The following is a 27398-nucleotide window of genomic DNA, read 5'->3' on the forward strand; positions in this document are numbered from 1 at the left end:
GAGTGTGTTTTGCCTGTTGTTCTGCTTCTCTGTGCTTGTATGGGAAAAGGAGAGTTGGAAGAGACCTGAACAAGGGCACCGTAATAACCACTGATCTGAGTTAAAACTAAGGAGAGGCCCGGTCACCAGCAGTGCAGAACTCATGAAGGCACATACAGACGCACACACTCTCACTCCCCTCTGTCTCATAGATTTGGAAGAACAATGTGCAAACACTGCCACCTTGTGGCTGAATCCATTTTTATGTACAGTATAATCCAGTATAGACCTACAGTATGTCAATTTTCAAGATTGAACAGGGTGTTAAAATGCAAATGTGTGTGTGAGCATGTGTGTATTGTATTTGTGTGTGTATGACAAGGTCCTATGGCAGTCTCGTGTCTCTCAGTCAGGAGTTTGGCAGCAATATCAGCCTGTGGGTCAAGGTCAAACACACACACCTAAACACTGACACACAAGTGGACCCACACAGACCATCTGCTCAGAAACAGTTCAGTGGCTCTGCCCTTTTCTACAGAACTGTGTGTCAGTGCAATTTCACATCTGTGTGTACTGTGTGTGTGTGTGTGTGTGTGTGTGTGTGTGTGTGTGTGTGTGTGTGTGTGTGTGTGTGTGTGTGTGTGTGTGTGTGTGTGTGTGTGTGTGTGTGTGTGTGTGTGTGTGTGTGTGTGTGTGTGTGTGTGTGTGTGTGTGTGTGTGTGTGTGTGTGTGTGTGTGTGTGTGTGTGTGTGTGTGTGTGTGTGCGCGGGTGCGCGGGTGTGTGTATTGACAGCATCCGCAACCTTGTCACTCCATTGATCTCCCCTCGTGGTCCCTCGTGTCCATCTCGCTCTGTTTCCTTTGTTTATGTTGATTTCTTGACAGATGCAGAGATGAGATAAAGGTGATTTTGTTGTCAAGGCTTTTTATCTTGAAAGGACCAGAAGGCACAATAGCTCCAAAGAAAAGAAAACAATAAAACTTTGGGGGAAAAAAACTTATTGTTGCCTGGCAACAGTCCACCCCAGCGTTTCAGGCGTGTTTTGCTTGGCAAGAGATTTAGCAACCTTAAATAAGGATTAAAAATAAATAGCTCTCACTGAGATATGAAATCTTAGCACATATTGTTTGCTGCACAGCTACACAAGATACTTAAATGCCCTAATATGTCAGTTTTTTTTTTTTGTTTTTTTTTTTTGCACTATTTTTTTGTTTTTGTTTATTATGTGTCTTAAAGTTATTTTTTTGCTTGAGCTGTTTCCTGACGCACAATAGCCATGTTTCAGTTTTTTGATTAGCTATTGACTAACTGTGTAACTCTAGATCAAGTAAGCTAAATGACTGACTGGCTTGAGACCATGACTTAAGTTTAAGACTTTTATCCAATGACTATCAAATGCGTTGAACCATCATCGCTGGTCGTAATTGGATCATTAGAAAAATACTACATTACATGATTCAAACGCAAACATAGATAGTTTTTTGGGTGGTTTTTCACAGGAAGACATGAGAAGTAGTATCCTTTTTAAAAACCTCAGGCCCCACACAACATGTTCTGCACAGAGGTAAACATAAAGAAATGTGTATGTGATTGTTCGTGTAATATCTTGGCCATTTAAGGTACGTTTGTCCAGACACCCACTCACACACACAGACATAACAAACTCAAAACACACACACACACACACACACACACATACACACACGCTCACACAAACATACAAGCGGTGGAGCTGGGAGCTGACCGGTGACCCGTGTAGGCAGGTTGCAGCGCTGTCATAACAATCAGCTAACTTGCGAGCCCCCTTAGCTCGTAGCTAGGCTAAACAGTAGTCTGACAAGCTCGCTGTTCAGATGCCCCAGAGTTCAGCCCGTTGCACCCGACTGTCTGCTGCTGGAAATGACTACAGTGTGCGGGCGTACATGTGTGAATTGTTCAAGAACCTTGTGTACTGCATAGTGTCCCGCCCCAGCCTCTGCGTTTCTCTACGAGCCTCTACAGTGTATGCGCATAAACCGTCTGTGTGTTTGTGTGTGTATGTGTGTGGAGGTGTCAGGCTGGTGTATCTGCAGAGAATGTGGTAATAAGTACAGTTGACGGCCGTGTCAGGAGGTAGTGGGAGTCAACAGATAAAACTGTTTGTATTTAGGCCTGGCTTCAGTACGCTGTCACTTCATTCGGCTTCTGTCTCCCTTCCTGTCACCTTGTGTCTCTCTCTTTATCTCTCTCTTCCTCCCCTCTCAGTCCCCCTTTCTCCAATTTTCTTTCCCTCTCGTTTCTTTTTTTTCTTTCTTTGCTGCCGAACAACCACCTGCACCGCCTCTACTGAATTGTTTTTCTCCCTTCTTCTTCCAGCCCCTCCCTTTCTCTGCTCCTTTTCTTTTTTTTTGTCCACGAGTGCATGCGCAAGATGCAGTATGATGAGACTGATCTTCGCTGATGAAGCCTGTCTATTAATACTGCCAGTGTGTGTGTTTGTGTGTGTGCATGATGACTCTGGTCTTTGCTGATGAAGCCAGTGAGAGTGTGTGTGTGTGTGTGTGTGGGTGTGTGTGTGTGTCCATGTGTGTTTGTTGTGCTTGGCGCAGCATGATGGGGCCGGTCTTTGCTGATGAAGCGTTAGTCTCAGTGTCTCTGCAGACTTTTCCTCATTACTAGAGGAGAGACAATTGCACAGCATGGGAGGGAGAGCAAGAGAGAAAAGGGGGATGGAGAGATACTGTACTACGGACCAAGATTAAAACTACATTCCAAACACTGTTTACGTGTGGAAGTGAAATAACCATGGTCGCTTCTACCTGGCATGTCTGTAAAAGTACTTCTTGTTCTTTGAACAGAAGGCTGCACTGACAACATTTTCAGACACCTTTCAACCATATTTAAGTGGAAGAGATAAAAAAAAAACTAAGTCGCCTGGTTAGAAACTCTGTGGAATGTGTAACTGCAGTATTTAGCTTTTTCTCTTTAACAGAGCACCAAAAGTATAAAAAAAAAAAAAGAGATCAAACACACTATTAAGGGAAAGAAAGCACTTTGGGGTACAGCTTTTAAAGAAGAGGAGAAGCTAGCAAGCCGTCCCACACCTGAAAATTTGGGGGGCGGGATGGGGGGGGATCTCTTTGGACCTCTGGACTGTAATAAAAGGACGACATAACAGCTCCTCAAAAGTGTAGCCAAAATGTTGTGAGCGCCCCCTACCGAGTGGCTGCAGTATAGCTCATAAACTCCACCTCCTCCATGTTAACAGATGGGACTTGTGTCCAACTAAAGTAAAATCCAAAAACATGTCAAACACATTTCTGTTGGTTTCAGCTAGTGTTCTGTGTTCTGTTTCCTCCTGCGTAACATCACCATGTACCATTTCAGCAGCTCACATTTACATATTTTCTGTTTTCAGACAACTGAACAGGCACATAATAGGACTTTTAAAAAGAAAAGCCATAAATGCTACTTGTTTACCAGACAATGCTCTTTATGATCACACAGTTGACTGTTAAGAAATAACATCCAGCTTAATGACACCACCTGTATCATTTGATCGTTTATGCTGACGTTTAAAATGAGCGATCACATCGAGGGTAAGCGGTAACAGAAGGTTTTTTAAAGTCTGAACTTTACAGCCAGGCGGCCGCGAGCCTGAGTTACAAATGAGTAGTTTTACTCGTCCATACTTTAATGTGGGGTCAGGATTTTTTAAATGTGTCCACCTTGGGGACAATTAAAAAAAAAAAAACCTGTATTAGGGTGTCAAAAAATAAAGAGTAAAGCATTGTGAAGAGTGCCTTTTTGAAATGCAGTGAGGGCATTCAGATTTAAAGTAAGTGCTAATGAGAGGAGGCGATTCTTAAGCCTTGTTGTTGTTTTCTGCAGCCTTGGTTTCTGTTACTGCAGCAACAAGTCTTGGTTCCGGCTGATGGAGAGGTCTCTCCTCCTCCTCCTCCTCCTCCATCCTCACATCATCTCCCCCATCACCAATTAATGTGTTGTTCCAAACACGCTGACGGAGGCAGCCCGTAATGGCCTTAATATTGTACACGCTGGAAATTAGGGGGGTTACAAATTGTGCTGATTCCTGTCTTTCTCTCACTCGTCTTTGTCTTCTTCATCCCTCTTTTCCACCATGTTTTCTCTCTCTTTACACTCTCAAACCATTGACATGTACATCAGTCTGTCCCACGCAGCAGCCACGCATCATAAATTAACTTAATATTCTTTGTATGCGGGGAAAGGGAGGGGGGCAGCTAATTAAAATTTAATAGAAAGCACACCATGGAGGCATAGTGATGCACAGAAACGCACGCTGATTACTAAAGCGGCGCCCTTATAGATGGGACTTCTTCTGGTGGAGGCAGGTGGATATCTGTCAAATGAGTGTGTGTGTGTTTGGGGGGGGGGGGGGGGGGGGGTGTGTGTGTGTGTGTGGTGACAGGGGGGGTATGTGTGTGCGATAAAAGAAGGAAAGACTTAAAGGTAGGCACCATCAAAACAACAGTTCACAACAATTGGTTTTCTTCAGGAGAAAAAAAAATGCAGATTTCATTAACTAGCTCTGTCTTTCTGTGGATAAAAAAAAGTGTGTGGTTGTTTGTGTGTTAACGTGTGTGTGTGTGTGTGTGTGTATGTGTCGCTGGGGGTTTCTTTCTTGAAGGCGGGGTGCCGAGAGATTTTAATCTTATTAACAGCCCTTACCCTGTTTGGCAAATGGCTTTCCAACTGCTTGGGTAATGAACTGTTTGAAAGTGTTTTCAGCACACGCTAACATACATCACTCAGACACATCGCTAGATAGACACACACACATGCACACGGTTCCACACAAACACTCCTTCCTCCCTCTCTTTCCGAGCCAGCCCCCTCCCCTTTGTACTGAACACAGGCCAGATTGCCAGCTGTCTAAGACACACACACACACACACACACACACACACATTCAGACACAAACACACTAAGAACCAGATGACAGTCTTGCACACTTTCTTTCTGTTTTGACTACAGAGGGAAACTGCTCAGTGGATTTAGCACCCCATCACCAGTTTAAAATGAGCATCAGTAGACCTGCTTTTAACAAATCCTAAGCTGTATTTTCCCTAAACACATCACTACCAAGTGAATTATAGTTGCTATTATACTGTAGTTAAGCCTTGTTTTATAGCCCTGATGAGATATTTTTTATTTCCACTCGCCTGCCGTGGCATCAACAGATGGATTCAGAAGCATTTAGCTGTTTTTACAATTCTATTAGACTTTTTAGGCTGGGGAAAATATGTCAAAGTTGAATTTTGGTGCCTGTCAAAGCGGTCATAACTTCAGTTTGATGCTTGTATATTTGTTTCGCACTGTGTTCATACTGTAACTTGCTGCCTACCAGAAAGCTTTCCTTTATATAAAAGAAAGAAGCGCCTATACTCTTAACAAGAACTTGTAGATAACTTCTACCTGAGACAGTTTTTACTGTCCATCCATCATCATTTATACACAATACTCACAGCCTGTCTCAGCTCCCACAGGGCGACAGGCAAATGAATGCATCTTCGACAGAACACCAATCTATCACAAGGCTGGCACACTCACTTTCACACTCACATTAGACTCTTAAATCAACCTCATCTGCATGGTTTTAGACCCATGCGCCACAGAGAATCATTAAACAAAATGTTGGGATGAGCTGCGTGTGTGAATGCAAACAGACAAATTTCTTTTTTTTTTTTGTGTGGCCAGCGCCCGGAAATGTTTCTGCAAGAAGTTTGGGTGAGCCAATGAGTGAACACAGCTTTTATATTAAGGACAGTTCACAATTCACAGTGAGGAAGTGTTTTTCTTCCTATGAAGCTGCTTCCTACTCTTTTCTACTTGCCTGTATGTGTTAAACACTTATTCATTGATACTGTGAAGACGTCCGAAACATCAGTTGCTTCATCGGACATCTTGGATATTATGGGCAAATCTGTTGCTGTGAGGGACATGTGTGAAAAGGCATTTCAAGAAGATTTCAGGGACAGGCTGTCCTGAAGTTATAGATGTTTTCAGGATTGCATGTAGCTAAAGGGCTTAAACTTTACATACATCTAGTGCTGACAAGTTTTGCAGTAGTTATCCTCTTGAGAGAGTAACTCTACTTCAGTGTATTGCTCAAAATCAACAGTTTCCTCCTCTGCTAATCCGTGTCCTATTAATAACCCAGGATAAACGCTTGAAATACGAACGCCTTTCATTCAAAGCTTCTTCCTTCAACAAACAAAATGTATTGTTTTTCACTGCTTAAAGTTTTTCCAATTACGTCAACCCAATGAGTTGATTTGCCTCAAGCGTGCAGGTAATTACTAGAAATGAAACGGTAATGCTTTCGAGCTGGTGTTCCGCGATGGTAGAGGTAAATGTGTGTTCAAACACTTACAGACAAACTGCAGATTCCCACGGATACAAAACAGAGACACATTTGAAGGTACTAGCATTCAGACAAAGTCGAGACAGGCACATGCGCTTCATATTTCACTGTGCGATTAATTCACGAATTGGGACCAGTCTTGGTGCTTTTCCTGCCTTTCTTCTGTCTCGCCCCCCCCCCGGTTAAGAAAATGAACCAATGTGACCCTCATCAATATTGACAAGCTTTTTTCTTGAAATGAGCTCAGGGATGGAAAAATGAACAAGACCTTGGAGAGAAATTGAGAGCAGGCTGGAGAGTGAGACAGAATGCAAATGCTTCGTTGCCTGGATGGCCAAGGGCATTTACTTGCAAGGGGAAGGCCAAAAAACAGACATTATGCACATCTATTCCTCACTCATCTCTTCAGTCATCACTCTTTTCCCCTCCATTTTTTACCTCTTCATTTCCATCTTGTTCATCGCACCCCTCCATTACTCTCTCTAGGTCTTTTCCTGCTGTTGAATCTCCACGATGACGGCACATAAAACACCTTGGAACAGAAGCTTCCCGAGTGCTCATTAACGCCTCGTTAGCATCGAAAAAAAGATCATTTGAAGAAGAGAGTGGGTCCTGGATGGGTGGAGGAGCCAAACATGCGAGATTAAAATATCTTTTCTTACCAAAGTGTCTTTTTACCGCGCCATCAGAAATCACTAAAGATTTGAACCCATTTGTCTCCATCTTCCCCAGGCATTTGAGAAAGCTTGAGCCACTTTTTCTGGATGCTTTCATAGACAAAATAACAAATTCCTCTTTCTTCCTGTGGTGTCAAACAACAAGCGGTTTGAAACAGGTGGCTCTCTCTTTTTTTTCTTCATAACCCCAAACCCTCAAAGGCTTTTCTTCAGCCTAACAAAACCAGTCCTACATTTATCTCTCTTCCCTGAAGGGCTGCCCTCACAGCAACAGCTACTACTGTTGAGTGATTGCCATCTGCCCCTGATCTTTTTTTTTTTACCTGACAAGCCTCCCATGTGGACAAAACAAAAAAGGTCAATGTTAAATATCGCACAAGTAGAAGGAAAGAGACAAGGCATACCTGAGGTTTTTACATGCTGATCTACTTCAAATGTTTAAGCGTCCAGTAGTTTCCATTGACCTCCGTTAATTGACATCATCCAACATCTATGTAATATTGACAAAAAAGAACACAGACGTGATCTACATGGGATTAACTGCACAACTCAGGCAAGTTTCAAGGCTCATCTTATTGATTTTCATAGCACACCTAAATGAATGGAAATCAATAGGTGCTTTGAACAAAAAAGACAAAAAATGCAACAAAAACAAAACACATTTTCTGTACAGCATGCCCTCAAAAATAGTAAAATAGATGCTTTGACAGAAAAGGGAAAAATGTATGAAAAAAATATTGGACACAAACTCTGAAATGGTCCTTTAAGTGATGTCCAGATAGAAGGGGAAAAAAAGACTGTTTATATTCCCTATTCTACAACCTGTCGCCTTCTCTTACCTACTTTATCTACAACTACTGTATGGAGCTGTAACATTTAGTCTATCTTAGGAGAGAGCGATTTGTCCCACAGCCAGAGGCAGAAATTGGTAAACCTATTCTAGTGTGTGCCTGCATTTTGCTGTTGACACTGCCCCTCGAACACACATACACAAAACACGTCCCCCAAGGTATTTGACCCGTTTTGCCCTCTAGCAAAAGAAAAATTGTCTGCCCTGCATCTCAGCAGTCCCCTGAGCAGCAACTGAAGTCCAGCAGTGTACATTTCATTACTAACCCTTCTACCTGAATCCATTTTAGTAGCCGGACATTGTCTACTCCTGTGAATTTGTTTTAATGAGTGTTCCATCCTGAGCTTACTTACACAAGAGGTCTACCCTTAAATATTCAGTGACAAATAAATAAAGACAGGCAATATTAACAAGCACAAACAAAGTCTCGTTTAATCTGTCAGTCTTTGGCCTTTTATGTCTGGAATTGTTTAAAATGAATCAATTCTCTCTCCCCCTTTGTGCTCCTTCTTTATCAGTGTGTACTTCATGGTCTTTTTCTAATGGCCCATTGTGGCATTAGGTCCCGCTTAAAGAGCCATTAATTCTACACACAACCCCTTCCTGTTTTGGATGTGTCAACAGTGTTTCAGTAAAATAGTCTCAGTAGTATGCAGGAGCTGAATGTTTTCCCTCCACCAGCAGCTCACCAGGGTGAGGTCCTTGAAGTCCGTTTTAAGGAAATTGGGCTTGACAGCAACATCAGTTTGTTTCGCTTTTTGTGTTTCCCCCTTTGTTGTTGTTGTTCCTTTTGATTCTGCACTGGAATTATGCAAAACAGGTTTATGAAGTGTTATTAACCTTTTTTATTTTTTTTATTTCTTCTGTTACTGTTTTTCCCTTCAGGCAGTACTACGAGATGCTGTACAACACTGCAGACGAGCTGCTGAATCTGGTGGTGGACCAGGGTGTCCGCTACACCGAGCTGGAGTACATCAACGCCCTGTCTTTGCTCCACCGCAGCCAGACAGGCGTGGGCGACCTGAGCACCCAAAACATTCGGCTGCAGAGGCTGAAGGAGATCATCTGTGAGCAGGCGGCCATCAAACAGGCCACCAAGGACAAGAAGATCACTACAGTCTAATAATAAAACAAGGCAAGGAAACCAGGAAGATGTTATTAGAACAAGAAAATAAAGGTGTATTTCCAAATAAGCGCATCTTTGATCCATTTAAAATGTTCTTCAGATCTCTCTAGTGGGAACAAATAAAGCAAAAAAAAACAAAACAGGTCATTTATGCAAAAGTAAGACATTACGAAGAAATTGGAAGAGATGTTCAAGAATTGGGTTAGAAGACACTGAAATAGTGACTTGCTAGACCTAGATTTGAATGTGTGTGATGGATGTGTCTTCTCCATTTCATCCTGCCTGATGTGATGAATCACATTGCAGTTAAGGGACATAGATGTACTTTATTCCAACTCTGGGCATGTAGATCACATAAATATGTATATAAGCCCAAGCTGCTCTGACTCACCCCTAATTGGGAAGCGAGGTGACAACTTACACAATTGCAAACTCTGCTAGTCTAGTCCCCTATCAATCCATGTCATAAAGTCACCCATAACTTTAATTTTCACTCGTTTAAAGACACACAAATGGTGCATTCAAGCGACTCCAACAACCCCTCACTCCCCACGACTCCAGCTTACAGATAAAAGACAATTGTTGTGGACACTCAACCAAACTTAGGCCCCATCTCATCTCATTTTCTTATTAAATCTAAACTGCTGCTCTCAATTACACCTCTATCTCCCCTCTCCTGGCAGCCCCATGGGCCCACTGATTCTGTCTGCAATAACAGATGCCAGATTAGACTGTCTGAATGAGGCCACATCTCCCGCCTGCTGCCAATTTGGGTTGGTCCCTAAAGATTTCCCTCACCGAGAATTGTATCATATCTATGCCCGTTAAAAATCTGTTTATCTGTCTTTTTCTCTCTTTTAGCTGCTGCTGTAAAGTTGCACAGAGAGTGCGGAAAATTGGAGGTTGTTTTATACAAATTTGACAAATATGCCTCAGTTATGATAAATATGTTTCGCTGATTTCAACCACATTCTTAGTTTTAGCTGCTATATTTCAACTCCACCCCAAAATGCTGAATGTCTTGCGCCTTTTTTTGTGTGAAGAAAATGTGTACGGGAATACATAAAATCCATCATTCTTGCTCTATAAACTAAAATGATTCAATTTGAAATCTTTATTCTGCCAACTACATGGGCTCAATTCTTTGAAAGTAAACTAAATATAACTCAAGAGACGATCACAAATCATTACCCTCCCTCTTTTTAGTTCATTAACTTGGAAGAGAAGTACTTAACAAGAGGAGGAGAGGGGGAATGGGAGCCTTGTCAATATAGCGGGCTCGCCGCTGGTCTCCCCGAAGCCCACAGAGCAATCCATCATAATGACACATCTGCTGGGATCGATGAGAAAACAACCAAGGAGCTGCTGAGGGGTTTGCCTAACACTCTGAAACGAACACTTGGTGTAAAATCTCAAATCTGCTCTTTCAGCTGTTCACTTCAAAGCTACTTGTAATGTTATACATGGGAAACTTTAATACAATGTTAACCGTCCGTTTAATGTCTCGCACCGGAACTTTAGCTTTATAATGACACTGCTAACAGAAACCCCCATGTGAAGAAAACTCAAGTATCGGACAGTACACTCCTTACAGTATATGTAAACACAACCCAATCCTGTCCATGCTTCTTATTCAAGAATGAGATATGTAAAATGTAGTTAAGATTATTTTGTTTTTACTTTGCGGCAAAACACAGAAAACCTTTTTTTTTTATTTCTTTGTTTTTCTTTTCAGTGGAACTTTATTTTCCACTCTTCCTCATTTCCAGTAATTTCCATGTTTCAAGTAAGAATGTATTTAAGTCATCAGAGGGGGGTTAGTCATGAGCAAGTTAAAACATCCTCCTTGTCTTCTGGCTGTTGAGTGCCACTTCTGAGATGTTTGTCTACTCTGAATTAAACACACATGATTTGTCAACGCATACTTATGCAATGAAATAATAAATCCTTCAAACATTTCTTTTTGTTTTGTGTATTTTGTACTGTGTTATTCCTTGTGTGGTTGCATAACAATTCTTTTTTTTTCCATCGGGAGAAAGTGCATGCAGTGACACTTCTATTGCAAATCACAGGCCAGTCTGTCACTGTTTTGATGCAATGGAGAACCTTACATGGGATCCAAAACCAACACTAGGATTTACTTCACCTGACAGGTGAGATGTGGTTTGAAGCATGAAGTGCTACATCTGAATAGTAAACACAGACAACATATCGCCTTAAAGCTCTGCTGTTGTTGGCATAATTCCATGTCTGTTTCGACTCTTTGAGGCACATTGTGTTTTTTTGTGTTTACTGTGATGGACACCTGATTTCAGAATACAATTTAGCTAAATCCCTTAAATGTGTCTTTATATTGGATTTTGGTTGCTCCTTTATTGTCTCACTCTCCAAAGGAAAGGCTTTTCGTATAGCTATACTAGAATTTGGGTCAGCTTTGCTTCCCCCCCCCTTTTCCCGTTAACACCTGTGGATACTGTCAATCAATGGATGCGACAGTTAGTTTGGGGTGAGAGTACACTACATTTCCCATAATCCGTTTCACCTCTCACTTGTCACGGCCCGGCGTTGCTTAGCGACGACTGTGTTCCCTTCTCCTGTCAAGATAACTTCGCCCTGTAGCTTGAACTCGGATATGCTGACTTATTAACACAAATTCCCCTATTTTTAATCACTCTTTGGTCGGTCTGTGGTCTCGCATTTGCAAGTTTTCACTATGAAATAATGAAACAAAACGACGAGGGAACAGTTTTTCACACCGTCGCCAAGCCGCAGCCCCCCCGGGGTTCCTCAATGACGCTGCCTCTGTTGAGGCTCCAATTTGTGAAGAAGCAAACAGCGGGATGGAGGTAAGGTGTAGCACACTCTATCTACATAAAACTGTTTAAGCTGCAATTTATTTTTAAACTAACCTTTTCGTTTAGTGTCAATGTTGTTTCATTATAGAACTTCTATGCAACAGGTAAAGCAGATAACTTTGCACCAGAGGTCTTTGGAAATAAAACAACACAGCAAGGTCAAATAGTTGATTTGTTCCTATTAAAGATATCAGCATTGAGAGCAACTAGAGCGATGTGCATGCATCTGTGGCGTGTCTGTGTGTTGCATGAATTTGCATGTGTGCTTTTGGGGACAGGAGCTGTAATCACTAGTTTCATGCTTTTAATGGCAGCAGGGATGCTTATGCTTCATTTCTGTAAATTCAACTAGTGCTGGGCTGAGCACGAAGTCGTATACTAAAATATAGAATTGTATATACTTTATTTTTTACAGAAGGATGGTGTTTTAACTGCCGAGATGGTCTCCAGCTGTGTCTCCAACCTTGGCCGCTTCAGCACTGGGCTGCAGCACTCATACCACCACCTCTCTCTGCCTGTGAGACACTTTTCCCTTCTTCTTTTTTTTTAATATATATTGTGTGGCTTTCAAGAAGATTAACTGTCTGATTTATAAAGACAAAGCAATTGCCTGACAAACAAGTTAACTTCACATAGTGTCATGTTCTCGTTATGGCACCAGTTCACTTTTCAGTCAATTTCCGAGGCAAATTTTGTTCAGCGAAGTTTGTATTTTTCTGTACTTTAGCGTCAAAATCTGAGTGACATCTCCATTTTATGCAACTACATCTATCTCCAAAAGCTGGAACTGCCGCACAACAAAATCAAAGGTGATTTTTTTGCTTGTTATAAGCATCTTTACTTCTTGTTTTTTGTTTGAGCCTGTGGCAATTTTAGTAAAGGATATAGCGAGAGGTAATCAGACACAATTATCCGCAATATCCTACTACTTCGTTTGCTGTCTCTCATAACTAATTTCTGTATCTTTTCCCAATGGCTAGATTTATCCTGTGTGAGCCACATGCCCTACCTTGTCATCCTGGATATTTCTCATAATGAAATCTCCAACTTCTTTGGATTCCAGCCACCCAAGAATCTTAAGGTAAAACAGGACATTGAGCTGACAGAACAAGACCACATTTGATTGTTGGCGTGAGCCCCAATCTCTCTTGCTATTCCCTCAAGAAATGCCCTGGATTTCCATTGCCCATCTGTAGTACTTTCAATGTGCTTACACGGCATTAACTGCCCTTGAATGACAGTGAACTTCAGCAAATTGCAAATTCTTTCATGTACTCTATGGATTAACTCAAAGTTCTTCTTCAGACTTTGACGACTTTTGGTAATAGTGTGCTTCTGTTTTTAGGAAGTCAATTTTTCCCACAACCGTCTGACAAAACTGAAAGATTTGTCAGCCTACTCATCTCTTACTAAACTGGATCTGGACTGTATCCTTACTTAAAGACATCTGCATTCATCCAGGAGCACATAAACCTACAAATACACACCTTTTATGTATTTGCCTGTCTCTCTGTAAGGTACTACATAGTACATAACAAATATTGTTCTCTCAAATAGAGTCTCTGTCTTGACTTTTATATGAAAACACATCACGTTCTATTGCAGTTTTTTTCTTCTTTATTATTCTTAACATGCCCGAAATCAGACAACTGTCTTAGTGAGATATTTGGTCTGGAGCAATGTTGCCAGCTCACCCATCTTAGCCTGGCGCACAACAAGATCTCAAGGATCAGTGGACTGGAAGCTCTGCCTCTCACACACCTTTGCTTGGTAAGTCCAGCTCTAAACAAAGTTCACTCAAGGACATCAAAACAAAAATATAATTTGTCTTTCTTTCACATTGCTTGGCTGCTTTGCTGCAGGTTGTGTATCTCCCTGGTTGCCTTTTATCGAAACCATAGACTGAGAAGATACACTATGTGCCTTAACCTCCTCCCGTTGAACAAAAGTGAAGCCCAAATAAGGGTGCTGACATCATGCGCATTTGGAGCCAGAGTCTGTAGGGATCGACTGCAAGAGCCGGTAGCTTCCAGTCATGAAAACTCGCATTTAATTTTACAGATTAAAGGTCAAAGATCCCTCAGTTCAGCACAGCTCACAGCAGAACAGATTCTTGTGTCAGTTTGTAGCAGACATTCACAGTTATCGAAGTTCAAAGACTCTTGTGTTTGTGTTCGTTAGGTTTCCTCTCAACGTTTCTCCTCTACACATCTTATTCAGTGCGCACAGTACAGTGAGAGCTGCATTCATCGACAAAGCTGTCAATTATGGCATTTTATACCTTTTTAAAGCATCAAACAACTCATTAAAAAGAAACTTCTCAGAAAAAAAGATGATTTGAACACAAATCGGCATGATAGAAAAACGAACTATTAAATACAAATCAGGTTTTAGAGAGGTTGTTTGAGGTGTATTCTGATTTTATACTTTGACCATGTCCCATCTGTTAACATAGAAGAGGCAGGGTTTATGACCTATACTGCAGCCAGTCAGAAGGGGGAGCTCTAAATCTTTTGGCTTCACTTGAGCTGAGATTTTTCCCTGTCCATTCTTAATACCTCTTAAATAATAAATTTCACCTATTTCAGTTTGTCTCACTCCCTTCTGTCTTTCTCTTTATGTCTCTGTTTTTTGGCTGCATTTTTACAATCAGTAAAACCTTGGCCCCCTGTTCGAGAATCACCATATGGTCCAACAGCAGGCTTTATCTCTCTCGCTCTCTTTCTCTGTGTGTGTGTGTGTGTGTGTGTGCACATGCGTATTCTGTCCTTTATCAATGTTTTCTCATTGTCAGCAGCCATCGGTCTGGCCGTGTCTGCCCCTGTCTGTAGCTTTGCTTTGGGACCAGCTGCTGGTGTTTGAGTGAGCCTGGACCAATTTCAGAACATGCACACACCCATGCAGACACTCACACATACCTTATCCATCCAACATCCATCTCATTCCGTCCCTGACCCCTCTTCCACACATGCTACCTCCCTAAACAGCACAGCCCTGTCAGCCAGGCTGTTTCACAGCCCATCACAGCATCGACCTGGAGCTTCAGGGTACCAGCTCAGTCACCCGCCCCTGCTGACAGCAGCCCTCTGCCAGGCAACATGCTTGGCAAGATCAGGCTGAGGTGTGGCCAGACGGATAGATAACAACAACTTTAGTCAGAGGAATTGACTAAGATGCAGGCTGGGGACCCTGACAAGAGAGGAGTACCCAGGTCTGGTTCTTTAGTTAGTTAGCGTGCTGTGCTAGTACCTCACCAGCTGTTTGGCTGTCAGTCCTCAACTGTCAGGATTAAGCAGAGAAAGGCAGAGCTGCCACTCAACCCAGCACTAAAGGGAAAAAAAGATCAGGCACCCCGCAGAGCGACCATGGCATGTCCTCAATATTTATTAGTGGGAATCATTGACTGTATGTTAAGTGGATCTGTTGGTTTAAAGCCCCCTATGTATGCATGCATATTCATGAAATCACGTACTTGTCTCTTCAAAAGTGCCCTCTATCTTGTCTGTGTCCAGAGGGGAAACCAGCTGGAGAGGATAGAAGGGTTGGAGAGTCTGAAGAGTCTGCAGGTTCTTGACCTGTCTATGAACTGTATCACCAGTCTGTCTGGCCTCCAGAATCTCCACCTGCTTGGCTCAATCAATCTGGAGAAAAATCTGGTATTGATCTGAAACAACCCTCAGGAAGAACTAGTTAACCACAGAAATCTGGCATCCTACGTGTTCATGTGTTTAAGATTATTCATGTAATTCCATTTGTGTTTCAGATTAGTGAAATCCAGGAGTGCAAACACATTCATGACCTTTTCCTCCTGAGGGAACTCAACCTGCAGGGAAACCCTGTTCAGGTAAACATACTTTGAGCTGGTCATGGTCTACTTTGATAACATTTATCAAATTTGCAGAGACAAATTCATTAAACGCTCAGGATATTGTTTGTGATTCCTCATCATTATGTTTTTGTAATACAATTCGTTTTAATTTCTTTGTGCAGGAGCAACCAGGTTATAGACTAGCAGTCGTCTTCCTCCTTCAACATCTGACTGTGCTGGACCAAATGAAAGTCACAGTGGAAGAAAAGGTAACGATTAGCATGATAATTATTACTTTTGGTATGGTGACTAGAGGACTGTTTCGATAATACCACATAGACATGTTTAAACACCACATATTGATTCATCAGTTGACTACATACAGAGCTAGAATAACCTATTTAAAATATATATATATATATTGGGCAAATTTTGTCTGCTTAAAAGAGACAGGAAATGTTTAGAGAAGAAAGGGGGGCAGACAAGCAGCAAAGGGCTGAGGTCGAATACGAACCCATGGCCGCTGCAATGAGGACCGGAGCCTCTGTACATGGGGTGCATGACATAACTGCTAGGCTATCCAGCGCCCCTAGAATTACCTAATTCTGATGAAATGTTTCCCCTGGACGTAGGATTGTGAGCACTATATGACACATAATCACCTATTTTAAATCCCAGGTGTCATCAGTAAACAAATATGACCCTCCTTTGGACGTGGTGGCAGCCAGAGACCACATGATCCACCTGGTGTATCAGCTGATGCAGCCTCAGGTGCTCTATGACAGGTTGGTGCATGTACTCTGGCTTTTTCCTTTATTTAAAGCTGAAAATAAGATAATTATCCCTTTAAATGTAAACCTAAGGAATACTAAAAGTACAATCATGCTGTACACCACTCTACAGTTCACTTTCGCTCTAAGAAGACAATACTAAATAACATTTTCACTGCAGAACATGAAATTGAGAACCAATCATGTTAAGTCATGAAAACGCCTGTGCTGTAGCTTTCCTTTAAATAACAGCATTAGCACCACAGGGTGAACATACGCTATTACAATTCCTGAATTCTATATTTGATGTAAGCGCTTGCAAAGATGAATGTAAGCATTGTGTAGGAAGTGTGCAATTCATTCTGAAGCAATCACAGATTTTGGTGATCATATTATACAAATCGTGTAAAATCAACCATCAAGACTGTTGTGTTTTATTGATCAACAGCATTTCATCTGTCAATGTACACTTGTATTATCTACCACTGAAAGATACAAATCAGGTCATGCATCAGCCTTTTATTGGACACATTAATCATCAGCAAATGAAATACTGCAGCTGCATTCAATGTTCTGTTTTCCACTGTGCGTTGTGGATCTTCTCAGCACATCCATTGCACCTTCAAGGCCTTGTTTATATTGACTGCAGTTGCTTCATGTTTCATAATAAGCCCTGTTTATGTTTGGTCTGAGATAATTTATGTAAAGTCTAAGTGTGTCAGAAACCTATTTGTGTTTGTGTGTGCGTCTCCAAACAGCACTTTGCCCAGTGCAGACTCCCCATACCCCATGCTGGTTCTGACTGGTCCTCAAGGCTGTGGGAAGAGAGAGCTTGCCCACAGACTGTGCCAGGAGTTCAGCGAATACTTCGCCTATGGGTCAGTCTCAAAGGTTTTCTGTACACATAGCACTTGTCATTTCATATGCCTAGGAAGTGTCATCTCATAAAACTTTCACAATGCTTAAAATAAATGACTACCGTAAATTCAGTCAATTCAACTTTAAATATGTATCACAAAATAGCTTAATGCTGAAATAATTTATCATATATAACTGTGTTAATACGATGTCAGACAAGTTATGGTTATTCAGAAAGTAAAACTTCCAAAATACACATGCTGTCAAAACACTATTTCAAATAACAGGACAAGTAAAAAAGTTCTTGCATCATATTCCACTTCAGTATCTTTACTTCCTACATTGGAGGTCAAAGATTTCAGATAAAAAAGTTTATCCTGCTGAACTGAATTTGGGCTTTGATTGCACTAGGAACTGTTGATTTTCATTTATGGAAAATAGAATAAATCTTTGCCTGAATACAATAAAGAATAAAATGAAATCATGTATTTTTAAGTCTATCTTCTACTTTACTCACATCCCTGTCACTCATTATGATTATTGGTTGTTGTAATCGTTTCTCTTGTCCACATTGTTTTACAAGCTGTCCCTTGTGTCATAACTGAGGGAGGAAAATTAACACTACTTTTTTCCTTGCCAAAACCATTTCTTCAGTGCAGCCAAAACCCATATGAGGCTTCAGCTGTCTGAGTTTGCCAAAGCAAGTTGTTGTAGTAGTCCTTGTCTTGGTTGTCATGTGTGGAGTTATTGCTGGGGTTTGTCCTGGTCATCCTGCCAACGGGAGTTATCACTCCGCTGCTTGTCGGGAAGGAAACTTTGGAAGGTATCCATTCAGTTTGTCAAACTCAGACTGCTGAAGCTTCATATTAGCTTTGGCTTTAATAAATGGAAAAAGGATTTCACATTGTTTCCCTTCCTTAATGTAGTCCAGGCACAAGAGGATCTCTTCATTAAGATGAGGAACAGTTTTACTGACCAATTCTTCTTCCTACATACAGTGCATGAGGTATCTGAGTATGGTTTTAGGAAATACTGGGGGCTACATTTTGCAGCAGTAAAATCTTCAGCTATAGGTAATAACATATCCCTGGCTCCTAACTGGTGGATGGTTTTAATGTCTGAAATTTTCCAGAAAGCAAGGGATTTAGTCCCAGCTCATAACTTCCCTACTGATCCATTTTAGTGGTTGTAGGGCTGAGATAATCCACATACATAGAGCTCATAAATTTAAAGGCTTTGTATGTTTGTTGAACTCTTCAGACTGACCTTTTCATTAATCTGTGTGTGTTATTTTGGTGTGTGTGTGTGTGTGTGTGTGTGTGTGTGTGTGTTTCCACAGAACCTGTCACACCACAAGGAGGCCCTACTTTGGAGAGGAGAATGGAATTGATTACCATTTTGTCAGTGAGGAAGATTTTCAGAACATGATACTCATGGTAAGTTAGCTTATTAGCATGCCTATAACTTTTTTTGGCGACGATTATATGCTGTCGCCGTCATAAGATATGCAAAGAGATTAATACTCGTTAATTAAATCTAGATACTTTTAGAGTCATCCTTAATGCAAAGATCAAATTTACCCACTGTCAGTAATGCATTGGGTAGTAGAGACAATACTCTTTATTAAGATGGATTAATTCTACTTCCAATGGCTGAGATTTCAGATAAAAGGGAATGGAGCATTTTTTTTTTGGATCAGGTGTAATGGCTATATTAATTAAAATGTATTGGATGACAACTGACAAGGAGTCGAGAGCTGGGCTTTAACGTTATCAATAATAGAATAAATAGAATAGAATTACTTTATTGATCCCAAACTGGGAAATTGTGGCGTTACAGCAGCAGGTTATCCAACACACAATGAGTAAAAAAAAAAACACAATGTTAGCAAATCTAAACATAATATAATATTAAATACAAAGTAAATAAGCACTAAAAATATCAAAACTAAGAATGTGAATATATACAACTAGGATTTAACTAAGCATTACTAGTCTTAAATAGGAAGATTAAATATGAAAGATTAAATGTACATGTGCAAGAACAGAGTCGTAAATGGTTGTAAATTAAATATGAAAGATTAAATGTAAATATGCAAAATGAACAGTATTGACTTAAGTTAAAGTGCATGAGTGTAGACATATTATAAGCAGAAGCTATACAATATAACGGTGAGTAGACAGCCAAATGAAGTGAACATGAGTACAGGGATAATTTGTAAATTTAACATGTGCAGAACAGATTACAGTATGAAGAGACAGATATTATCATGATGACAGTTCTCTGCTCGCAAGAGGTGAGCTGTTACAGAGTTCTGGCCTTCGGTAAGAAAGATTTCTTGTATCTGTCCTTGTGACAGCGGAGTTGTGTCAGTACATATCCTTTGGCCAAATACCATGAAATAGATCTTTCCATAGACAGTCAGCATGATCACTTTTTATTTGTGTTCATCAACAGCAAATTAATTCATTACAAAAGGGTTGTGCTCACATGCTTTGAATATAAGAAGACAATAATGGTATCTACAGTTTCCTAAAGTCAGAAAAATGGATGCTGAGGTCGGAGGCCTTGGACACATTTGTTTTCCATCTTGTCTCTCCTGTCAAACTGCCTGTTATGAAAGAATGGGGAGGGATGATAGATTGAGGTCCAGGTCATGTAGTGATTTATTCAGGGTGACGCTTTGATGCTAGAATTTATGCCTTTCGTCTACTCCAACAGAGGAAGGTTTACGTTACAGACGATCCCTCTTTTGTCTTGATTTTTCCATTCCTTTCCTTAAACCCTTTTTCTTCTGTTTATAGTTATTAGCCGTTTTTTTTCACCTTTTCTGATGCACTCTTCTTCTTCTCCTTCTTCTTCTTCTTCTTTACTCCCTTGTTCCTCCGATGTGATTTTCAGTAACTATGCAATCATAACCTCTCAAACCCACTTGTGGTAGCTATTCAAAATGAACCCCAATCAGCAGTCCTTGGTACTTATTATACTCCTTAGTGTGTTGTAAACATAAGGAACACCTGCTGTGCAATTTTGTCTAAATAGCTTTAATAGTAATGCCTCACAAGTATTGTGCTTGCAATTGAGTGTTTGAATGCCACCAGCAACCTATTTCACCTATTGTTCAGGGATAACACAAAGACATTCAAGGGAGATTCAATTCCCTTTAGACCTTATGAGTTCTCTCTTAATTATTATTTTGCATTTGTCTTTTTGATTATATGTAGTTGTGAAAGGCAGAGAGAAAAGAGTTGAGTCTTTTTTTTCTGCAAAAACATAACAAAATGGAGCCAAGAAATATCTTTTGTTAGCACACAATTTAATCCCATTGGCTCCAATTATGGCAGTTTACTTGACATGCCAGGAAATGATTTTAAATGTAGAAAACATCCGTAATATAGTCAACACAGGCTTCACTAAAACAATACAGAGCAAAACAACAGCTACTCAACTGAAGTAATAGAATGAATGCAGCACAACGTTTTTGTCTGATTAGAACCTTTATTATTTGACACCTAGCAAACTAACCAATGATCAAGAATTACTTTTTACAGTTAGGTCACTGAGTGATTTTGCCATGAGCCTTTTCAGGGTGGTAAATCATATTGTACCAATGAAACGGCCCCTAAGGCAGTAAACAAAAGGTCAGGGTTCATGTGTGACAGGTTACAGAGAGAGACACTTTTGTTGTACTAACCATGAGGTCAAAAGTTGAGTTCACAGGTGGGCATATACCTGAGCCTGTTAATCATGTCAGAACATGCTAGGGCTTTATTTATACGTTCAGTCGTATGTCCCCTTTTGAAGATAACTGCTGCTTGTAACTGAAGTGACATTATAACTAGGAGGCAATGAAACAACACACTAAAACGTTTTCTCATTCTTCCCCTTATAACTGAATATTCACTTTTAGGGTAAGTTTATCCAGACCATGCAGCACGGGGGTCACAGGTATGGTCTGACCAGAGACGCCGTAGAGGATGTAGCCAGAGAGGGACTCGCCTGCTGTGTGCATATGGAGCTAGAGGTGAGTGTGGAAAACATTTCTCTGGGAGAATATTAAGCAGGCCAATACCAATTGTGATTATTAAAGCTAGTTGACTGACAAAGAGTAGAGATGTGAAGCCGTCAGCAACAGGAAATGCTTTTATTTATTATGTTCAACACTCTAAACTAAATGTTACTGTCCATTAGATACAGTTTCTAAAGCACCATAAGAGTATAATGACTGTTTCGGATGACCTGAACAGATCATGTAGTATCTTAAATCCTACTCATTTGAGCTCTAGTCTAACAACCATTTTCTTAGCCCAAATAGCTTAGATATTCTTGATGTATAGCTCCTGTGAAAAGAAGCATTTTTTGCTTTCCTGGTTATTTCTGAACAACCCAGGAAATAATATTTTTTTTGTTTTTAAACCGACACATGCGGCAGCTGAAGACAATATCTGTTTTGTTTTGATTAGATTGACACTGAGGTATTGCAAACAATTTCCATCCAACCCATGGGACTGAGATTGAAGTTTCTTCCTCTGCACTAACCGTGCGTTTTATTGGAATGAAAGCCACAAAGAAATGTCTCTGTATTTCAGGATAGTCACTATCCATATCACATGTTATGGCTTCCTAAATTGCCTGTACTAGTCTGTGTGGGGGAGTGTGCTACCAGAGGATTTGAGGATAATCATTATCATCTCAAAGTCTCTGCCGCACAGTATGGATCACTTCAGAGACAATTCAAAGTTGAAACAGACAAACACACAACTCTCATTGTAACACAATTGTAAACTGTTTGTTTATTATTATAGGGGGTGTTCAGTCTGAAGAAAAGCTGCTTCGAGCCTCGATACATCCTGCTCATCCCCACCAAGGTGGAGAAATACATGGACCAGCTTAAAAGCCGTGATCTGTATACCCAAGCACAGATTGATACGGCTGTGTCACGTATAGAGCTCTATGCCAATACCAACAGGCAAAGGCCTGGATTCTTCGACAATGTTATCCCCAGTGGTAAGGCCGGGAAGCATGTAGTGTCTGAAGTGTTTGTTGTTGTGAAGTGGAATGTTTTCATTCATGTTTTTGATGGTGTACGTGTTAATTTAAGTGTTCACCACAGAGGATTATAATAGTAATCTAGTGTTGTATTGTGGCCAATCAGATCAATCCTACTATTAGTCAGTAAGTGTAATTATAAATATTCACAATTAATTTCTAACACAAATATATCATGAGCAAATAAAACACTTAAAGTGTTCCCATGGGGGACATTTTTACTTTGCACTTATTCAACTTTTAGATATGATGTTAAGATGAAAGAATGGGAAAGTGTTTGCTGTGTTCAAAGGCAGTTTGTAATCGTAGTGCCTCACTGAGTGAGAAATACCCTTCCATACCCTGTCTTAGCGCAAGTGTCATTGGTATAGCCTCAGATAGATTAACACACTTCTCTAAAATCCATACACTACACTTTCAATCCAATTACCACATGTATTAAGGGCACGTAGCCACAGAATAGCTCTGTTTATCATTCCCTCATGAAAGCCCTCAGACATGTTGGCTGTTTCCTTAATGAGATGAACATACAGGGACTGCAGAACCTCATCACTTTTATGCACTGCTAGCTAGCACATCATTACACTAAGGTCATCATACCCATATCTTTGATTCATTACTGTTTGATGGGAGACGCATTGGCTCTGTTCACAACCAGATTCTCTTTTGTTGGGGGGCTGTGTGTGTGTGTGTGTGTGTGTGTGTGTGTGTGTGTGTGTGTGTGTGTGTGTGTGTGTGTGTGTGTGTGTGTGTGTGTGTGTGTGTGTGTGTGTGTGTGTGTGTGTGTGTGTGTGTGTGTGTGTGTGTGTGTGTGTGTGTGTGTGTGTGCACTTGGATATGAGAAGATGACTGTGAAGAAGCCTTTCAGTCCCTGAAGCAGATTGTGAAGGAGTACCTGTTGCTAGAGGAGCAGGATGATGGGGAAAACAACAGAGCATCTCCTGACAACACCTCAGTGGGTGTGTATTGATTTGTTTGCTTGATCATCATGAGTAGACTCAAATTTTGTGAACACAGACAGGGTGTAAAATGCAGTACAATACGCCTTGCACACCCTGCACTCTATTTTATTGTTTAGCTTTGATTGATAGACTTAGTGGTAGGACACTACACAATAGGGGTTTCAGTCTGACCAACTAACTTCTGGGTCATTTTAACCAGTCTTCTTTATAATCTTTTATGGAGTTGCAGTACTCATTAGCTGGATTTTTTTTAGCATCTTCAATTATAAAAAAAATTGAATTTGTTTTCTACATTAGCATACTCTCTGTATTTCTATTTTAAACATGTTTTTTCAAAAATGCTGCAACCATATGATACAGTGTTACACGTATTCATATGCAGGAACTTTGTCCTCCTCTCTCAGGTCACGAACCAGAGGAAAAGCTACTTTCACCCCTGTCAAGGTCTACACCTCACTCAGCCATGGCTCTTGATCCATCACATTTGTCCTACAGGAACTATTTCACCAAGATCCAGGCAGAGCTCAGCCCACAGAAGAGCCCGGCAGTGAGTTACAGGATGTCTTGTGAATTATGTATTGTTAATGAAGCCTGTAAAAGGTATAAAATACACATGCAGACTGTAAACATTTTGGGGGAAATAATCCTAAATCTTCTAACAATGTGCTCGCTTTCCTTCTCTTCCCGCTTCCCCTCCCCCCACATCTCCTCAATCACTCTCTAAATCAATTTCCGTCTCTTGTTTCTACCTTTAATCCTGTTTACTTCTCCTTTTACTCACCTTCCCACTTCCTCCCATTTGTCCTTCTCTCTGTCTCCCTCTTTTGCAGGAGCTAGCCTCCATCGCAAGGCGAGAGCAGCTGGTGAGAGAGGCTATAGTGGGGAAGAGTCCAGGGGTCTATAGCCAGCTCTTCAAAAGGTTTTTTTAAGTAGCACACACTCCACTGCACTCCAAGGCTTGATTTCAAGTAGATCACTCTCTGATAGGCCAAATAGGTTTAATTGGTGCTTTTGTCCTAACTGCCTTTTGATGGTTTATTTTGGCTTGTTGTTGACCTTGAGGGTGAAGTGGCAGGTGCGCAAATAATTTGATTCTTAACTGTTTGTTAATAAGAAGTGCTTGTGCAGTGTCTCTCTCCTAAAACAAACCATACTCCAGTCATTATTACAACACATCTGAATGCATGCTTGAATTTGTTTATTTTATTTTTCAGCTCTGCTCAAACAGCGCAAGTACAGAATCAGGATCCTGGTACCCGTGTGAGTGAAGACAGCAGGTAAGAAAACAGACATATACACACTCACTAAAACAAAGTCTATACAGTTTCTAAATCCAGAGTAATGGCATTCTAGTCAATGATGAGATTAGATTATCCAGGAGAGGTATTTTGCTTTCATAATAATTAATGTGAGGCTGAAGATTTAGGGTTAGGAAACAACTTTTGGAGGACTAATCTCGTGGTTTAGGTTTGTTTTCAAAAATGAATATTGAATCTATAGAGCTTTTCCAACTTGTACATGCCAAGCGTGGACAGATCACACACACATGCACACGCTCCTTTGTGTGATTTTAAAGCTTTTGCTGCTATTTGACTCCCCTGTGTGTACACTTAAGCTCAATGAACAAGCTTTCTGCACAAATATATATTCAATTAGTTAGGCAGACATTGACATGTTATGTGCGTCTCTTGCACGCAACAGCACAGGCAGCTTTATCTGTCCTGTAAAAATTAGCTTCAAATTAATTTAATGACTTAAACAGAGGATGATCCTTAAGATACATGCAGAGATACTGTGCATGTTCAGTCAAGTTGAAATGGTTGCCTTTGGGTTCATGTTCTGAGAATGCAAGTGTCACCAACACTACAAGTCCTGTCAGCTCAGTGTGAGCCATAAATGCCCCCAGTGTGTAATGTTAGCATTACTCAGCCATTCAGTATTTCTACAGAGGATTCCAGACATCTGTCTTCAGTTCTCTTAAGAGGGATGTGCCTTTACTTGTGTGTGTCTATCTCATATAGTGTAACAGAAGATCCTTTTGTATCACTCTGATGAGATGGTTGCATAGTCTTTTGTGTTTTTGTTTGTGTGAAGCACTTTCAATTGCCTTGTGGGGGGGGTTCATGCGTAAATGCAGTGACCACTATCTTTACCTGTTAGTTTATTCAACAACAAAATCCAGTGTCAAATTAATGTTACTTCCTCAATACCGGTCAAATAAAAACCCATCCATATCGTCAGCTCCCATGCTCCCAGTATGATTGTAGAACTGACACATTTTCTTTCTGCAAAAGCTCCTTACTCTTTCAATTCCTTTGTTTTTCTAACCGTGATCATATGTACCTTTCACAACCTTCTTTTTTTATTCTGTACACAATGCACCTCTTACTGCATAAACCTTTTCCTGCCTTTTACCTATCTGTTTGTCTTCTCTTCCATCCTTTCTTTCTCTCCTTACATAAGCAGCTGGGACGAGTCTCGTGCTAGTTCTGCACTGTCCGTGCCCAGTTCAGCTGGGGCCTTGTCCAACCTAGTGGAGCCACTAGATATCTCTGTCCTGGGTCAAGCCTTGGAAACACCCAAAGGTCATTATAATTTATTATTATTATTATTATTATTATTATTATCATTATTTCCTTTTTTGTTATGTATAGAAAGAAAAGGAGACTTTATGTTTTATCTGCTAAAGGCCAGTATAAAAAAGACATTTTAACAAACACATTCCAATATATTCTTGTTTATTTTTCTTTTGTCATTCACGTTATATATTTTTACAATCATAACTATCTGAAGATAATCTAGCAGCCTGTATAAAGTTTAAAGAAATGTTGGTCTATGTGTTTTCATAGTTGTGATCACTTAGAAAATATGTTCAATTTTTTATAACCTTATTGCATCAGGTCAAACTACTGAAGACCTCCCTCCTGGCACAGATCAGATGGATTTGGTCGCGTCTTCGCCTTCTGACAGACGTCCTGGTTCCAATGCTTTGCCCATCCTGCCACCAATCCCTACTGGACGCAAGACCCCTGCAGCATCCAGCCCTGCTCCTTCACCCAGACCCAGCCCAAACCCAGCAGGAGGAGAGGGAAGCGTGCAGACAAAGATGGCTAGCACTGAATCTGAAATCTAAAAATATGTACAAATGGAAAGTTACTGCTTGTTGAAGAATAAATGTTATCCACATTAAGATAAAGTATGAAGTAGCCAATCAGTCAGTCTTACACTTTCTAGGTTAGATTTCACTGTCAGCTCTTGCCTTTCCTGTGATCTGTCTGTCTTGTATCAACATGTCTGGTTCCCTTTACTATATCTACCTGACAAGTGATGGCCTTAATAGTCATATACAAGGTGACTATAAGGTATAATTACAGGAAAAGCGTTTCCTCTGTGTAGAAGACTGGCATACTGGCCATAAAGTATACATTGTTGATAAAGATTATCATTTGCAGACTGATTGACGAGGATGTCTTTCAGTTATGATGAATAAAAGCGTGTTTAACAGAACTGCTCTTCTTTCTTTCTTTTTTTAACTTCTGGCTCAAAGTGTTATCGGTTTCTCTTAATGTCTGCAAAAGAATGTGCTGAACGATATGATCCATGATTATAGCATTGATTTCCTTGGCAGTGAAGTGTTATTATATTTCCTACTGTTCAGTAATCTCATCAAATAGGATTTGCCTTTGACATCTAGCAGCTGATCTGTTATGCACAGCATGGAACTCTTGTCATTGGATGATAAATACATCATTAATCTTTATCTCTTCTGATGGGATTATTCAACTGGAAATGTGCTCATATGGAAGTTGTTGACAGGTATTAAACAGTGAGCCATCACAAACAAGTTAGTGTGCTTTTGTCAGTTTGTGTGTGTGTGTGTGTGTGTGTGTGTGTGTGTGTGTGTCTGTGTGTCTGTGTGTCTGTGTGTGTGTTGCACCTGAATATTTGTGAACTTTTAACAGCATTCATTTTTGATTCAATGCAAAATTGATATTGTCATCTGTCATGGATGCACGCATTGCTTATTTAACAGTCCGTCTGCTGGTGTTTGCATGTGAATGTGCACATACAGTATGCA

At 40.5% G+C, this 27398-nt stretch overlaps 2 protein-coding genes across 4 annotated transcripts in view; both read left to right on the plus strand.

Annotated features, from left to right (window-relative positions):
* The window catches only part of exoc4 (exocyst complex component 4), a 106905-nt gene extending 95929 nt beyond the window's left edge, over nt 1-10976 (plus strand). Inside the window, exon 20 of the mRNA XM_020652962.3 lies at nt 8778-10976. Within this exon, the coding sequence (XP_020508618.1) occupies nt 8778-9015 (238 nt within the window). The 3' untranslated portion in view covers nt 9016-10976. The remainder of the gene's footprint in view (nt 1-8777) is intronic.
* A 624-nt stretch (nt 10977-11600) lies between these two features.
* Nucleotides 11601-26827, plus strand: lrguk (leucine-rich repeats and guanylate kinase domain containing). 3 transcript variants are annotated; one of them, XM_065951591.1, is made up of 21 exons: nt 11601-11864; nt 11978-12031; nt 12289-12390; nt 12601-12682; nt 12854-12954; nt 13219-13300; nt 13519-13643; nt 15386-15529; nt 15637-15717; nt 15864-15950; nt 16360-16466; nt 17210-17329; nt 18649-18745; nt 21220-21333; nt 22115-22316; nt 23204-23317; nt 23725-23867; nt 24151-24239; nt 24535-24597; nt 25784-25905; nt 26221-26827. In XM_065951591.1, the coding sequence occupies exons 1-21, from the start codon at nt 11859-11861 to the stop codon at nt 26451-26453; spliced, it is 2268 nt and encodes a 755-aa protein (XP_065807663.1). In that variant the 5' UTR covers nt 11601-11858; the 3' UTR covers nt 26454-26827. The 3 variants fall into 3 exon arrangements, with proteins under 3 accessions (XP_065807663.1, XP_065807664.1, XP_020508844.2); XM_065951592.1 differs by having other exon boundaries at nt 25787-25905; XM_020653188.3 differs by lacking the exon at nt 11978-12031.
* The last annotated feature ends 571 nt before the right edge of the window (nt 26828-27398 follow it).

Source organism: Labrus bergylta, chromosome 23, assembly GCF_963930695.1.
Source record: "Labrus bergylta chromosome 23, fLabBer1.1, whole genome shotgun sequence".
In the NCBI taxonomy this organism is placed as follows: Eukaryota; Metazoa; Chordata; class Actinopteri; order Labriformes; family Labridae; genus Labrus; species Labrus bergylta.

Excerpts from the sequence above, each read along its gene's own strand:
- lrguk (XM_065951591.1), top strand. Across the intron at positions 22,317-23,203 it reads CGACAATGTTATCCCCAGTG|ATGACTGTGAAGAAGCCTTT; the intron begins GTAAGGCCGGGA and ends GGATATGAGAAG. Across the intron at positions 24,240-24,534 it reads TATAGCCAGCTCTTCAAAAG|CTCTGCTCAAACAGCGCAAG; the intron begins GTTTTTTTAAGT and ends TTTATTTTTCAG.